Raw genomic sequence first — 19,154 nt, 5'->3', positions numbered from 1 at the left:
TGCGGCAGTGGCCGCACACCTAAGAAGAGAGAGGATACACGTATACCCCTACCTCGACGACTGGCTGGTAAAGGCAAGCTCTTACAGGACATGCAAAGAGCATGCAGAACAAGTGACAAGAACACTGGCAAGCCTGGGTTTCTCCATACACTGGGCAAAATGCTCAATAGAACCAGAGCAGGTGAAGATCTTCCTAGGAGCCCAGATCGACACCGTCCGATGCAGAGTCTTACCGAGCGAAAAGAGAACGCTCAGCCTACTGAGGGAGAAACGTCACTACAGAAGGGGCGATCTCGGACAGTGAGGACTGTGAGCAAGATCTTGGGGATGATGGCATCATGCATACTCTTGGTCCCCAATGTACGCCTACAGATGAGACCACTCCAAGAGTGGCTACAACAGCAATGGTCACAAGCTACAGGAAGTTGGGAGGATCTAGTGGTTGTAACGCACAGGGTGCAGGAGGAGATAAGGTGGTGGACCAGGGAGAGAATAACAGAAGGAAAACCTCTAACACCACCGGACCCAACAGTGACCATCACCACAGACGCATCCCAGAAGGGGTGGGGCGCACACATGAACAGGCTCAGAGTGAGGGGTCTGTGGAGCCCTACAGATGCAGTCAGGCACATCAATTACCTGGAACTGAAAACTGTGTTGCTAGCCCTCAAGGCTTTAGCACCTGTACAGCCAGAATGTGCTAATACAAACGGACAACACCACAACGATGTTTTACATAAACAAACAGGGGGGGGAACTCAGTCGTTCCCTCTGTCAAACCTGGCACAGGAGATCTGGAAATGGGCTATACCACTAAAAATAGACCTGCTAGCCATACACCTGCCAGGGAAGGACAATGTGGAAGCAGATTGGCTCAGCAGGCAGACTTCAGTGTCCCACGAGTGGGAACTCAATTCAATTTCCAATCTTTATTTCGGCCCAGTTGGACCATAAAAGATGCATAAAAAAGAAAACAGACATTACATACAGTTACCATTCACATAATTTGTACTCCTACAGAAGAAAAATCGTAAAAGCATACATTTAAAACACTCATAACAAGAGTTACGTACAAAAACAAAAAGTGACATAAAGATAAAATATTTGTCCATGTTACGTAAATAAATTCCTTGCGTCATAGTTGCATTCGTGATTACCCAAACCCATGGCCGATGTACATTGTTACAGGGTGATTGGAGGCGGAAAAGCCATGACCACACAGTGCATTGAAGTTACTGCGCTTCATGTGTGCTGGCTCTGCCCTTGGTTTTAGTTGAGGGGTGAGTACCCTGCTTGGATAAAAGTCGCATAAGTCCCAGATGGATATAGGGCCAACACCTTCACGGGGGTACAAAGATCGCAGGTAGGGAACGACTGAACTGCTTCTAAATTTTATAAGAACGAGGTCACCATCAATGTCTTTTTGTAAGGGGCCTAACCAGCCCACTCTTCTAACAGATATAATGGTCCCATCAAAACCCATGGGCAGGGGCCTGTTTTTTGTTAACCAGTATATGACTTTATTGAGTAAGTCTTGTTCCCGCTCAATTTTTCCATTTTTAATTACTGGAACTCCTGCTAGAACACACACAAAGGGTGCAGCCTCCGGGGGTAGCTGAATGTGAGTTGTGTTATTTTTTGGTTCTACTCTTATAGCAGTACGTTGTAAAGGAGCCGGTTTATGATTGACTCTAGGTGCATTGTGGGGTAAAAGGGTAGGGACCAAAGGTTGAGATTGGTTATTGCTGATAGTTCCAGGTGGATTGGAACAGATTGATGTTACAGAATTTTCAGAACAAGTTAGGTTGGCCTTAATGCTTTTCTCCATTCCCAACAACCTATCCTCTAGGGTGGCGATTTTAGCAATTAATGGCGAGATGAGTGAGCCAACCATTAGTTCAATCTGGGCCAGAAAGTTCGCATTGAAAGAGGTAATCCATTGATCTATTTTATCTTCCAATTTTAGAAGGGTGTTAGTCGCAGTCAGTGGAGAGCTAAAACACAGTTTTTGTTGTTTTGGTTTATTCCCTATGGGCTTGGCCCCATCCCACTTCCTTTTACTAGATGAGGATAGAGGAGAAGTAGTGTGTGGTGATTTGGCATTGGATTGGAGAATTTGTACCAGAGGACTGGCGATTGGGGTTGACATACTGGGACGTTTAGCGTGGCAAGGGGACGAACTTGTGCTTACGTTTCTAGCTTCCACAATTTCGTAGCTTGATTTGCAGAGGAAATTTAACTCATCCAACAGCGAAAGATGTTGCACTGTACCATTCGTAGGGTCGGCCGTTTGATCAATGGATATGCTAGAAGTGGCAGAATCATTCATGATGGCGGTGGACGGAGATGGCCTTCCTAGAGTTTGTGGCCCTACGTTCAAGCCTCTCTGGCTGGTTGATTTCTTGGTCGCCCCCTTATGAGTCATCATGGGGTGTGTAATGTTAAGGCTATAATAAAGCCTCAAGAAAGTAGAAGATTTTTGAGAATTTACAGCTAAGGTCCAGTTTGTAAACCCTTGCCAAATTGTCAGTTAGTTCAGTAAAAATGGTACCTTAGCAATGTGGTGAAGTCAGGGGGAGTGGCCCCGTCCCGTCCTCTTCGTGCCTCGGAGGGCCACAGAGGGCCCGCCCTTTGCCTGGGCTTAGCCCGGCGCGTCCCGCGCGCGTCCTCGCGGGACGAGGGTCAGCACTGAACTTTATGCGCCTCCTGGTGCGGATTGATGGGCAGGGCAGCAGCGTCACCTGGAGCCTGACTGCGGGGCTGCTGGGAGTGGTGGTTCCGGGCCGGCAGAGCCAAGCCCGGCCGGTGCAGAGGTCAGTAAAAAGTGACGGTGATGTGCTCTCGGCAGAGCAAAGCCCGGCCGAGCACAAATTCCCCCTGTGATAGCAGCACAAAGTCCTCGGGCAGCACTGAACTTTATGCGCCTCCTGGCGCGGATTGATGGGCAGGACAGCAGCGTCACCTGGAGCCTGACTGCGGGGCTGCTGGAAGTGGTGGTTCCGGGCCGGCGGAGCCAAGCCCGGCAGGTGCAGAGGTCAGTAAAAAGTGACGGTGATGTGCTCTCGGCAGAGCAAAGCCCGGCCAAGCACAAATTCCCCCTGTGATAGCAGCACAAAGTCCCCGGGCAGCACTGAACTTTATGCGCCTCCTGGCGCGGATTGATGGGCAGGGCAGCAGCGTCACCTGGAGCCTGACTGCGGGGCTGCTGGGAGTGGTGGTTCCGGGCCGGCGGAGCCAAGCCCGGCCGGTGCAGAGGTCAGTAAAAAGTGACGGTGATGTGCTCTCGGCAGAGCAAAGCCCGGCCGAGCACAAATCCCCCCTGTGATACTCAGGAAACAGAGAGACTATTCAGGAAATGGGGCACGCCAACAATAGACCTATTTGCAACACACCGGAATGCAAAATGCCAGTACTTTGCATCCAGGCAACCAGAGGCACTGTCCCAGGGGAATGCCCTATGGATAAGCTGGTCAAAAACATTTGCCTACGCTTTTCCCCCGATACCACTGATCCCGAGGGTTCTCAACAAATGCATGAAGAGCAACATGACGCTCATCCTTGTGGCACCACAATGGGCCAGACAGACCTGGTTTTCTCAGATAATGGAGATGGCGCAGGGGCCACCACACACGTTCCCAAAAAGAAGAGACCTACTCTCCATGGAAAACGGAGAAATCCTACACCCAGAGCCAGAGAGCCTCAACCTCTCAGCCTGGCTCCTGAGGACTTAGAATTTGCACACCTAAAACTACCAGAGAGCACCCTGCGGGTGCTATGGGAGGCAAGAAGGCCCAGCACACGCAAGTGCTATGGGGAAAAATGGAAAAGATTCACTCAATGGTGTTGCAAGACACAGCTCCAAAGGAAACTGACCAAGGAATCCACGGTGCTAAGATACCTCACGCACCTAATTAAGATTAAGCTAAGCTCATCCTCGCTGAGGGTGCACCTGGCAGCGATTGTGGCATACACAAGAGGAGAAACAGGGAGAAGTTTTTTCACATCCCAAGTCGTAAAAAGATTCCTGGAAGGGGCTAAAAGAATAGCGCCGCCAAAAAGAATGCCGCCACCGGCATGGAACCTAAATGTGGTACTGACGGAGCTCATGAAAGCACCTTTCGAACCTATCCACAAAGCATCACTGCAAATGTTAACAATGAAGACGGCCTTTCTGGTAGCAATCACCTCGCTACGGAGGGTGAGCGAACTGCAGGCACTCACACTGCAAGAACCCTAAATCCAGATACACAGTGACAGGGTCGTGATGAGAACAGACCCACACTTCATGCCAAAGGTGGTGTCAAGGTTCCACATGAACCAGAGTATTCAGATACCTAGCTTCTTCCAAAACCCCACTACAAGCACAGAGAGGTCACTCCACACCCTAGACGCTAGAAGGGCTGTGATGCACTACATCGAGAGAACGAAGGAACACAGGAAAACAAAACAGTTCTTCGTATCCTTCGCAAACAGTTATATGGGCAAACCAGTCACTAAAAACACCATAGCGCGATGGATCGCACAGACAATACAATTCTGCCACAGACAAGCTGGCCAGGAGCTAACTGGAGGGGCACAGGCCCACTCCACCAGGAAGAAAGGAGCAACAATTGCCTTTCTGGCCAACACACCAATCCAGGACATATGCCTGGCGGCAACATGGGCTTCAGTGCACACTTTCACTAAGCACTATTGCGTGGATGTACAGATGAACAAAGAAGCACAAGTTGGACAGAAAGTGCTTCAACATATATTCAACAACCAACGCTCATCTTCCACCCAACCGCCACAAAAGTAAGGAAAACCGCTACAAAATCTATGCACAGCATAGTGAATCCAGAAAGATTCACGCTGCAAAACGAATAGTTTCTTACCTGTCGGTGTAGTTTTGCAGCTTGAAGATCTTTCTGGATTCACTAGCGAACCCACCCACCTCCGCCAGAAAGATGAGGCTGGAGAAGAAGGTGGTAACACATTGAAAGAAAGTTGAAACTTAGAAGATACGTGAAAAGATACGTGGAAAGAATTACGTTGAAAAAAGGATTAACAAACAAAGCCATGGATTCACCACAAAGACAGAAAAGGAGAAAGAGACAGAAAAAAGAATCCGAAGATGGCGCCCAAGGGTGGTAGCTTCCGCCGGAAGCACGCCGACGTCACCGAAGGTACACCAAATGGTGGGACGTCGACGCCCACCTGGGCTACGACAAAAAAAAAAAAACGAGAAAGAAGAAAGACTACGATTCCGGACCCAACCACCAGATTGCGGAATATGCACAGCATAGTGAATCCAGAAAGATCTTCAATATGCAAAACTACACCGACAGGTAAGAAACTATTCGTTTTAGGACTAGGGCCGTGGCGGCTCCTTCGCTAAGGCGGAGGAGTGTTGCCCCATTGCTCTCAGAGCAGTCAAAAAAGGAGAAAAAAATGATAACAATGTATCATTATTATAATTTTCTTTTCCCTACTGCAGTGGCTCATTTGTTTCCTGAGGGCGGGGCTTGGCCCTGTTACGCCAGAGCACTCCTGGGGGAGGAGTGGTGGCTCCATGTGTGCTTGACATTTTGACCGGCTCTCTCGGTCCGTCCAAAACAATCCTGTGCACTTGCCATGTTCTCTATCCAGGCTGCTTTACAGCCTGGGTGGAGAACATACCCCAGGCTCCCAAGCTTGGTCTGAGCACTGAACTATGGCCCTCAGACCAATCACAACACTGCATTGCAGCATTGATTGGTCAAGGGAGCTGGGATGCTTCCTGCTGCTGGACTCCAAATAGGAAGAAGCAAAAAGATTAATCTTTTTCATTCCCCCACCTTCCCCGCCTCACCACCCAAGCCTGGTAGCAGCCGCTACTGGAGGTGGGTGGAGGTGGCGGGTTGCGTAACGATGACCTCTACAGTGGGTTGCTGTGTGAATTTGGTGTCGATCTTGAGTATTTCGTTATGGAAAAAGCCAGAAAGGTCATTGCAGAGGGGATGATGATGATGGTGTTGGTGGCTGCTGTTGGGTTGCTGAATACTTTGACCATGTAGAAAAGTTCTTTGTCAGAGTACGAACAGGATTTGAGTCTGAGTCAAGCTTCACTTTTCTGGCTTCTTTGGTCTGTGCATGGTACCTTCCGAGTGCGGATTGGTCGTTGTCTCTGGAGGTAATGTCTTGGATGGTTCTCCATCTTCTTTCTATTTTGCAATTGTGCTTGAAGTCTCTTAGGTCTCAAGTGTACCAGCATGCTTGAGTGCATTTTCTTTTTTTTTTATGTTTCTTTTTTATTAAACAATTCAACCAAATCAAAACACATTAGTTACAAGCAGGCTGTTACGTAACGTCCATTACAGAGACCATGTACGTTCTACAAAATAAATCACAAGTAATACAATAGTCAGTTTAAGGGGTATCAAGAGTGTCTGTGTCCACCTGACGGCTTGGCGGGAGACAGATATCGCCTCTATATCTGTTCCACGCTCCCCATACCTTAATCCATTTTCCAGGGCATCCCCTCGCCACAAACACTGACTTCTCTCTGAACATGCACCAATCTAAATCTTCCTTCCACTTCCCCAATTGGGGCGGTGACTGGCCCCCCACAACTGTGAGATGTTAGGTTTCGCGATCATGTATGCAAAAGTGGCCCATTACGTGGTGTATGTATTGAGATCTGTGGGCTCCCAGACATTCAATATGCATCTTCGAGCTTTCGGCTGCATGTCCACACCCAATACTGATCGCAGTATGCGATGAATGTCTGTCCAGTACCTCTCTATCTGCTGACAGTTCCACAATATATGTATAAACATTGCTAGTTCCCCACACCCCCGTCTGCACTCTCCACTTTCCGCCCGTCCCATGCGAACCAGGCCCGGACCCGTTACATAGACCCTATGCAGTATCTTAAGCTGCATTAATCTCAACCTGGCTGGGATTGCAACCACTCGTAGGGAGGAGATCGCTTCTTGACAGTCTTCATCATCAAGTTCTAGACCGTCTCCAGTCCTCTGAGGGCCAATAACTGGTCTTCCATGTTGTTAATCAACTTCCTATATATGAGGGATATGGTCTTTTCTGGAAGATGTCCTCGAGGACTCTATCCTCCGGGGGGGCCTTCCGGGAGTGACGTGCCACTGGGCACATGCGTGAGCAGTGCATGGTGGATTTGAAAGTATCGGTAACGCTCAGTGTCTGATAATTTATATTGTGCTTGTAGTGTCGGGAACGGTAATACCTTTCCTTTCACCTCAGATGTCTTTGATTCGGGAGATCCCTATAAGGTCCCATTTATCAAACCCCTTAGATTTCCAAAGGTTACCCAGTTTCTCCGAGCTCCACAGTGGTGCGGCAAGCGTGAGTTTATTCTCCCTTTGCAAGTGTTTGGTGACGGTATGCTATACTTGTACGGCATGTGCTGTAAGTCCAGTCTGTGGGTATCTACGGTGTTTAGCGTACAGCGCTCTAGTATAGCCCCTCTGCCCCTGGGAGAAGCCATCTGTCCATGGCTTAGCCGGGGTCATCCGGTTGCCCATACATCCCATGGTTGATCACCGCAAGCTGAGACCCCAGTAGTATTTCTTTAAGTCAGGCAGACTAATTCTCCCATCATACCAGTTTAGGGTGCACTTTCTTGAATGTCTGATCTTCTTCGTAAAGCCATGGTGTTGGCGCAGTCTGATAGCCAATTGTTGAAGGTGGATAGTTTGTCGAAGGTGGATAGTTTGTTCTGTAAGTCGCCTTTGAGGATAGTCTGGCTGGATCTGAGGGTGTGGGTCCAGTCTGCACCTGTTATGTTTCAGTTGCAGCTGAGGCCGATGGTAGGTTTGAGTTTGCTGGTGTGGGTGCCATTAGAATTGTATGATGGAGTGGTCGGGATTAGGTGGCTTAAGGTAATCTTGTTGCTGGCTGTGAAGACACTTGAATCATTTGAGACTTTAACGCTGGCAACATGCAAAACATATATCTTGTTGACATCTGTTTCGATTAGACTATAATTAAAGTTAAAGCCATCAACCGCCTTTTGAATCAAAGCTCAATTTTTCCTCTGAGACTGAGAGTAAACGTTTCTAGAATATTGAAAATGTATTAAATTACCTGAAGTGTTTCGCCTTGCTTAGCTTGAAATAATGAATCAGTAGGCTGCGCCTATTTAAAATACACTGTAAGCAGATTTCTCAATTGGTTTCTTTTTTTTCTCTCCTAACCACAGTTAACAAAATCAATTGGACCTTTAACCCAGACACAGAGAATGCTGAGCAGCGAGGATGCATGACCACCCTATAACGCACAGATTATCTTCCTGGATGTGCTCTGACTTGTGTACCATCCTGAAGGGCACCTTGACAAACCTGCACTGGTGGTCGAGTTCTTCAAAGCAAGCGTCATGGTCTTTTTACCCCTGCATAGGACGGTGAATGGAATTGCCATGGTGACTTGAACGGGACCACTTCAGAGCGTGGGAGAAGAGACCATCTTTGCTGCGCGCGCAAAGATCCTGGGATCCTTGGTTGTGAAGGCAAGAGGAGAAGCGTAAAGGGAGTAGAGGCTATTTTACACTAAGCAACGATGACTGTGCTTTTGAGGGTCCGCAGATATTACAGACAAGTGAGTCCTCAGTTGGTGCTGCTGCTTCTCTTTGCCTTCTGTGTCCTCAGTGTCTTTGTCTCTGCATATTACCTGTATGGGTGGAACAGGGCACTTGAACCCTCCAGGGATGCACAAGCACCCGACTGTGATGAACCCAAGATCACCCCATCCCGATTGCTTCCCCTGAAAGCCTTGAAGGTAGTGGATACATCCCGGACAGACCCCCTCGTCCTCATCTTTGTGGAGAGCCTCTATTCCCAACTGGGGCAAGAAATTGTTGCCATTCTTGAATCCAGTCGCTTCAAGTACCGGACTGAGATCGCCCCTGGTAAGGGTGACATGCCCACCCTCACGGACAAAGACCGCGGTCGCTTTGCTCTCATCATCTACGAGAACATCCTTAAGTATGTCAACCTTGATGCCTGGAACCGTGAGTTGTTGGACAAGTACTGTGTGGAGTATGGTGTAGGAATTATTGGATTCTTCAAGGTGAGCAGAACATGTATTTAATATGGACGGCTTATTGAGTGTTTATTCAATTTAACACACAGTTCTTCCATTTTCTTCCCAAAGTCTTTCACAGAAACAAGCACTGGTGTTCAAGAACTTTAATTTACCTAACACATTGAAAATTAACTCTTGCCAGTCACTCTTTCACTCTCCTTGCTATTTTCCGATACATTACAATTGGAAGAGGAAGAGTTGCATTGTTAGTTAAAATAATGGTGGTGCTACCTGCCATTTTAACAGTGGGACCATACAAATTGTGCAAGTGCATGCCTGTTCTGACGACCTAAGTGACCCAGTTCTGTCCTAGGGACCTCAATCACAACTCTTCTAATGCACCTTATTGCTAACTCACATCGCCGTGCTATTCTGAAAAAGAACCGATGAACGCCAAACCAGACCAATAACACCTCATGCGGTTTCATCACTTGTACCCATGTATCACTCCTTTGGTCCCTCACCCTGCTACCCTCCTCTCTTCCCTTTCTGGCTGTACTACTGTTGCTGTGCTGTTTTGTGGTATCTAAAAAGTGAACTGGAGAACTCAAAGCCAGCTTCTCATTGCCACATTTAAATGTAAAGATGGTACCTATTCTTTACGGAAAATGCACAACTTTTCATCTAATGACTAGACAGAACTTTCGATCTTTGTATAATAGTACTAACGCTAATTGGGGTCTTTGAATAAGAACTGTAATATGTAATCGATTTTATGTTTCTGTCTTCATTTGTCTGACTATTTCTCAAAGGGACAGTCATTCAGGAACTAAATACTGCGCAGTAAACTCCCACTGCCAGACATGTAGAAAGAGAAATAAGGTGTCAGGATTGCACAGTTGGAGGTGGCGTTACCTGAATAGGTTCTAGAGGCGAAGAGCTTACACAAGCAAGGCAGGTCCGCTGCAGTAGTATGTCCGCCAATGTAAGCGAGCTGCAGAATAAATATCCTTGGCCTGTGACAAGATTAAACTTGAATGCACTGTAAGGACTATAGTGTAGAAGTCATCAGGCGTAGCATTTTGAGCTTGATTAGATAAGAGTCCAACTACATAGTGGTAGGTTAAAAGCAGTGCTTGATTGATGCTGGTGGCTGCAGGTGGGGCCCACCAGTACTCATTTTTGAGAACGGCACTTATGTTTCCTCAGCAAGCTTTGATCCAGCAAGAAAGACTAAAACGTAAAAGGGTAAAAAAAAAAGGAGGTAGAGAAAGACGGAAAAACTGTGTCAAAAGGAGGCAGCAGGGATGAAAAAGACCTGCAAGAGTGTGATGCATAGGTGGCGAGTGTCTGTTGTTGGATTTAAGAGGCCTGAGGAGCAATAAGACTATGCAGCCTTGGTATGCTGCATACCGACCTTCAATAACACAGACCAAGGGCTTCTGGGGAAACCTCAAGCACTGGCGCACATTATTTTACAAATGAAGCTCTGGAAGAAAATATTGTACCAGAACAGGTAGTCGCTTCATGACTGTTGTAAATGCGTCCGACGTGATCTGTTGATGCTGCTTTGTGTTTTTTAGACCAGTTCAATGAAAGTGAAAGAATACGCTGAATTAAACAAAAAATGTAAAGACTGTAAAGGTCCTATATGTTGGAGACATTGTTGGAACGAGCTATTGGCCACCCATGGCCCTAAGTAACTCTTCCGGGGAGATGTAGGCCGCTGCTCTCCCCCAAACAGCCATGGACTTGACTTGCAAGCCTTACTGGAACCCAGACATCGCAGGCAACCTGTTTTTGTCAGGATAGTGACAGGTAAATTACATAACACCAAATTGGCAGACTTGCTGAAACAGATCGGAGCCTCGTGGCTAAAAGCAGCACGAAAGCAGCACGGAGCAAGGCACTATTCCTCTTAGAGGTAGCATCTTCCTACAGCCTCGTCTGTTTTCATTTACCACTTAAAATGTACTCCTTTCTTGCCTGAAATCCAATTTGTGACCCGTTTTGACCTTTCGAGTACTCTTGTGGTAGATACCTTTCCCTCTGATTTGGGCGTATTTGATTTTCTTTGTCTGCAATATCCCGTCCGGTTTCTTTATAAAATAATTAAACAAGCATTTACAATGCAATGGTCTCGGCATTATTAAAGGTAGAGCTATTGGCATTGCTCATGACATTTTTTTTTTTTTAATCTTAAATAAATAGCATTGTTATTTACAATGCCAATGGGTTAATCGCTCACAAATGCATGACCTATTGCATTTACACCCACACAGAGCCACCCACACAGAGCCCCACACACAGAGCACCACACACACACACAGAGCACCACACACACACACAGAGCACCACACACACACACACACACAGAGCACCACACACACACACACACACAGAGCACCACACACACACACAGAGCCCCCCCACACACAGAGCCCCCCCCACACACAGAGCCCCCCCCACACACAGAGCCCCCCCCACACACAGAGCCCCCCCCACACACAGAGCCCCCCCACACACAGAGCCCCCCCACACACAGAGCCCCCCCACACACAGAGCCCCCCCACACACAGAGCCCCCCCACACACAGAGCCCCCCCACACACACAGAGCCCCCCCCACACACAGAGCCCCCCTCCACACACAGAGCCCCCCTCCACACACAGAGCCCCCCCCACACACTGAGCCCCCCCCACACACTGAGCCCCCCCCACACACTGAGCCCCCCCCACACACTGAGCCCCCCCCACACACTGAGCCCCCCCCACACACTGAGCCCCCCACACACACCGAGCCCCCCACACACACCGAGCCCCCCCACACACAGAGCCCCCCCACACACCGAGCCCCACACACACACAGAGCCCCCCCCACACACACAGAGCCCCCCCCACACACACAGAGCCCCCCCCACACACACAGAGCCCCCCCCCACACACACAGAGCCCCCCCCCACACACACAGAGCCCCCCCCCACACACAGAGCCCCCCCCACACAGAGCCCCCCCCACACACAGCCCCCCCCACAAAGCCCCCCCACACACACACGGAGCCACGCACACACACAGAGCCACACGCACACACACAGAGCCACACGCACACACACAGAGCCACACGCACACACACAGAGCCACACGCACACACACAGAGCCACACGCACACACAGAGCCACACGCACACACACAGAGCCACACGCACACACACAGAGCCACACGCACACACAGAGCCACACACACACACAGAGCCACACACACACACAGAGCCACACACACACACAGAGCCACACACGCACACAGAGCCACACGCACACGCAGCCACACGCACACACACACAGAGCCACACGCGCACACACACAGAGCCACACGCGCACACACACAGAGCCACACGCGCACACACACAGAGCCACACGCGCACACACACAGAGCCACACGCACACACACAGAGCCACACGCACACACACAGAGCCACACGCACACACACAGAGCCACACGCACACACACACAGAGCCACACACACACACACAGAGCCACACACACACACACACAGAGCCACACACACACAGAGCCACACACACACACACAGAGCCACACACACACACACAGAGCCACACACACACACAGAGCCACACACACACACACACACACACACAGAGCCACACACACACACACACACACACAGAGCCACACACACACACAGAGCCACACACACACACAGAGCCACACACACACACAGAGCCACACACACACACAGAGCCACACACACACACACAGAGCCACACACACACAGAGCCACACACACAGAGCCACACACACACAGCCCCACACACAGCCCCACGCACACACAGAGCCCCCCCACACACACACAGAGCCCCCACACACACACAGCCCCCCCCACACACACAGCCCCCCCACACAGCCCACCCCACACACACACAGAGCCACACACACAGAGCCACACGCACACACACAGAGCCACACGCACACACACAGAGCCACACGCACACACACAGAGCCACACGCACACACACAGAGCCACACGCACACACACAGAGCCACACACACAGAGCCACACGCACACACACAGAGCCACACGCACACACACAGAGCCACACGCACACACACAGAGCCACACGCACACACACAGAGCCACACGCACACACACACAGAGCCACACGCACACACACACAGAGCCACACGCACACACACACAGAGCCACACACACACAGAGCCACACACACACAGAGCCCCCCACACACAGAGCCCCCCACACACAGAGCCCCCCACACACAGCCCCCCACACACAGCCCCCCACACACAGAGCCCCCCACACACAGAGCCCCCCACACACAGAGCCCCCCACACACAGAGCCCCCCACACACAGAGCCCCCCCCACACACAGAGCCCCCCCCACACACAGAGCCCCCCCCCACACACAGAGCCCCCCCCACACACAGAGCCCCCCCCCACACAGAGCCCCCCACACACAGAGCCCCCCCCACACACAGAGCCCCCCCCACACACAGAGCCCCCCCCCACACACAGAGCCCCCCCCACACACAGAGCCCCACACACACAGAGCCCCCCACACACAGAGCCACACACACACACAGAGCCACACACACACACACACAGAGCCACACACACACACACAGAGCCACACACACACACACAGAGCCACACACACACAGAGCCACACACACACACAGAGCCACACACACACACAGAGCCACACACACACAGAGCCACACACACACAGAGCCACACACACACAGAGCCACACACACACACAGAGCCACACACACACACACACAGAGCCACACACACACACAGAGCCACACACACACACAGAGCCACACACACACAGAGCCACACACACACACACAGAGCCACACACACACACACACACACAGAGCCACACACACACACACACAGAGCCACACACACACACAGAGCCACACACACACACACAGAGCCACACACACACACACAGAGCCACACACACACACACAGAGCCACACGCACACACACAGAGCCACACGCACACACAGAGCCACACGCACACACACAGAGCCACACACACACACAGAGCCACACACACACACAGAGCCACACACACACACACACACACAGAGCCACACACACACACAGAGCCACACACACACACAGAGCCACACACACACACACAGAGCCACACACACACACACACAGAGCCACACACACACACACACACACACACACACACACACACACACACACACAGAGCCACACACACACACACACACAGAGCCACACGCACACACACAGAGCCACACGCACACACACAGAGCCACACGCACACACACAGAGCCACACGCACACACACAGAGCCACACGCACACACACAGAGCCACACGCACACACACAGAGCCACACGCACACACACAGAGCCACACGCACACACAGAGCCACACGCACACACAGAGCCACACGCACACACACAGAGCCACACGCACACACAGAGCCACACGCACACACAGAGCCACACGCACACACAGAGCCACACACAGAGCCACACGCACACAGAGCCACACGCACACGCACACAGAGCCACACGCACACAGAGCCACACGCACACACACACAGAGCCACACGCGCACACACACAGAGCCACACGCGCACACACACAGAGCCACACGCGCACACACACAGAGCCACACGCGCACACACACAGAGCCACACGCGCACACACACAGAGCCACACGCGCACACACACAGAGCCACACGCACACACACAGAGCCACACGCACACACACACAGAGCCACACGCACACACACACAGAGCCACACGCACACACACAGAGCCACACACACACACACAGAGCCACACACACACAGAGCCACACACACACAGAGCCACACACACAGAGCCACACACACACACAGAGCCACACACACACACAGAGCCACACACACACACAGAGCCACACACACACACAGAGCCACACACACAGAGCCACACACACAGAGCCACACACACACAGCCCCACACACAGCCCCACACACAGCCCCACACACAGCCCCACGCACACACAGAGCCCCCCCACACACACACAGAGCCCCCCCACACACACACAGAGCCCCCACACACACACAGCCCCCCCCACACACACAGCCCCCCCACACAGCCCACCCCACACACACACAGAGCCACACACACAGAGCCACACGCACACACACAGAGCCACACGCACACACACAGAGCCACACGCACACACACAGAGCCACACGCACACACACAGAGCCACACACACAGAGCCACACGCACACACACAGAGCCACACGCACACACACAGAGCCACACGCACACACACAGAGCCACACGCACACACACAGAGCCACACGCACACACACAGAGCCACACGCACACACACACACAGCCACACGCACACACACACAGAGCCACACGCACACACACAGAGCCACACGCACACACACAGAGCCACACGCACACACAGAGCCACACGCACACACAGAGCCACACGCACACACACAGAGCCACACGCACACACAGAGCCACACGCACACACAGAGCCACACGCACACACAGAGCCACACACAGAGCCACACGCACACAGAGCCACACGCACACGCACACAGAGCCACACGCACACAGAGCCACACGCACACACACACAGAGCCACACGCGCACACACACAGAGCCACACGCGCACACACACAGAGCCACACGCGCACACACACAGAGCCACACGCGCACACACACAGAGCCACACGCGCACACACACAGAGCCACACGCGCACACACACAGAGCCACACGCACACACACAGAGCCACACGCACACACACACAGAGCCACACGCACACACACACAGAGCCACACGCACACACACAGAGCCACACACACACACACAGAGCCACACACACACAGAGCCACACACACACAGAGCCACACACACAGAGCCACACACACACACAGAGCCACACACACACACAGAGCCACACACACACACAGAGCCACACACACACACAGAGCCACACACACAGAGCCACACACACAGAGCCACACACACACAGCCCCACACACAGCCCCACACACAGCCCCACACACAGCCCCACGCACACACAGAGCCCCCCCACACACACACAGAGCCCCCCCACACACACACAGAGCCCCCACACACACACAGCCCCCCCCACACACACAGCCCCCCCACACAGCCCACCCCACACACACACAGAGCCACACACACAGAGCCACACGCACACACACAGAGCCACACGCACACACACAGAGCCACACGCACACACACAGAGCCACACGCACACACACAGAGCCACACACACAGAGCCACACGCACACACACAGAGCCACACGCACACACACAGAGCCACACGCACACACACAGAGCCACACGCACACACACAGAGCCACACGCACACACACAGAGCCACACGCACACACACACACAGCCACACGCACACACACACAGAGCCACACGCACACACACAGAGCCACACGCACACACACAGAGCCACACGCACACACACAGAGCCCCCCACACACAGAGCCCCCCACACACAGAGCCCCCCACACACAGAGCCCCCCACACACAGAGCCCCCCACACACAGAGCCCCCCACACACAGAGCCCCCCACACACAGAGCCCCCCACACACAGAGCCCCCCACACACAGAGCCCCCCACACACAGAGCCCCCCACACACAGAGCCCCCCACACACAGAGCCCCCCACACACAGAGCCCCCCACACACAGAGCCCCCCCACACACAGAGCCCCCCCACACACAGAGCCCCCCCCACACACAGAGCCCCCCCCACACACAGAGCCCCCCCCACACACAGAGCCCCCCCCACACACAGAGCCCCCCCCACACACAGAGCCCCCCCCACACACAGAGCCCCCCCCACACACAGAGCCCCCCCCACACACAGAGCCCCCCCCACACACAGAGCCCCCCCACACACAGAGCCCCCCCCCACACAGAGCCACACACACACAGAGCCACACACACACACACACAGAGCCACACACACACACACACAGAGCCACACACACACACACACAGAGCCACACACACACACACACAGAGCCACACACACACACAGAGCCACACACACACACAGAGCCACACACACACACACACACACACACAGAGCCACACACACACACACACACACACACACAGAGCCACACACACACACACAGAGCCACACACACACACACAGAGCCACACACACACACACAGAGCCACACACACACACACAGAGCCACACACACACACAGAGCCACACACACACACAGAGCCACACACACACAGAGCCACACACACACACAGAGCCACACACACACAGAGCCACACACACACACACACAGAGCCACACACACACACACACAGAGCCACACACACACACACACAGAGCCACACACACACACAGAGCCACACACACACACACAGAGCCACACACACACACAGAGCCACACACACACACAGAGCCACACACACACACACACACACACACACAGAGCCACACACACACACACACACACACACACACAGAGCCACACACACACACAGAGCCACACACACACACACAGAGCCACACACACACACACAGAGCCACACACACACACACACAGAGCCACACACACACACACACAGAGCCACACACACACACACAGAGCCACACACACACACAGAGCCACACACAGAGCCACACACACACACAGAGCCACACACACACAGAGCCACACACACACACACACAGAGCCACACACACACACACACAGAGCCACACACACACACACACAGAGCCACACACACACACACACAGAGCCACAGAGCCACACACACACAGAGCCACACACACACACAGAGCCACACACACACACAGAGCCACACACACACAGAGCCACACACACACACAGAGCCACACACACACACACACACACACACACAGAGCCACACACACACACAGAGCCACACACACACAGAGCCACACACACACAGAGCCACACACACACAGAGCCACACACACACACACACAGAGCCACACACACACACACACAGAGCCACACACAGAGCCACACACACACACACACAGAGCCACACACACACACACACAGAGCCACAGAGCCACACACACACACACACAGAGCCACACACACACACAGAGCCACACACACACACAGAGCCACACACACACACAGAGCCACACACACACACACACACACACACACAGAGCCACACACACACACACACACACACACACACAGAGCCACACACACACACAGAGCCACACACACACACACACAGAGCCACACACACACACACACAGAGCCACACACACACACACACACACACAGAGCCACACACACACACACACACACACAGAGCCACACACACACACACACACACACACAGAGCCACACACACACACACACACACACACAGAGCCACACACACACACACACACAGAGACACACACACACAGAGCCACACACACACACACACAGAGCCACACACACACACACACACACACAGAGCCACACACACACACACACACACAGAGCCACACACACACACACACAGAGCCGCCACACACAGAGCCGCCACACACAGAGCCGCCACACACAGAGCCGCCACACACAGAGCCGCCACACACAGAGCCGCCACACACAGGAGCAAGCACGGCCAGGGGGCAGGGAAGCAAGCACAGCCAGGGGTCACAGCAATGTGTTTCTCTGAAGTGTTTTCATTCATGCAGGTGGACCCAGATCTGAAGAGGAGGAGGAGGAGGGACGGGCAGCAGATCACACAGCTCAGACCCCAGCAGCAAACAAACAGGCAAACACACACAAACAGGATTACCACCCAGAGCGCATCCCTGCATGAAGGGGACAGAGAGAGGGGCGACTCCCTGCCAGTGCCTTGGACTGCAGAGGCGGCCGGGGCGCCCGACCCTGGACCACTGCAGGCTCGCTCAGCTGATTCTCTCAGCCGTGAGGGGAAGTCGGCTCGTTGGCAGTCCTCCATCCCCTTCTGCTCGGGCCCCGACTTTGCATAAATCTACACTGGTACTTCCAAGTGAGACTGCTGGGAGATGGGCGGCCTA

At 52.7% G+C, this 19,154-nt stretch overlaps 1 protein-coding gene across 1 annotated transcript in view; it reads left to right on the top strand.

The window, feature by feature from the left end:
* NDST1 (N-deacetylase and N-sulfotransferase 1) overlaps positions 1-19,154 on the top strand; it is a 379,742-nt gene that overhangs the window by 112,851 nt on the left and 247,737 nt on the right. Inside the window, exon 2 of the mRNA XM_078653600.1 lies at positions 8,198-9,063. Within this exon, the coding sequence (XP_078509726.1) occupies positions 8,554-9,063 (510 nt within the window). The 5' untranslated portion in view covers positions 8,198-8,553. The remainder of the gene's footprint in view (positions 1-8,197; positions 9,064-19,154) is intronic.

This window comes from Lissotriton helveticus, chromosome 7 (genome assembly GCF_964261635.1).
Source record: "Lissotriton helveticus chromosome 7, aLisHel1.1, whole genome shotgun sequence".
NCBI lineage: Eukaryota > Metazoa > Chordata > Amphibia > Caudata > Salamandridae > Lissotriton > Lissotriton helveticus.
The sequence above is the reverse complement of the archived record's forward strand: the minus strand, read 5'-3'. Positions and strand labels throughout refer to the sequence as shown.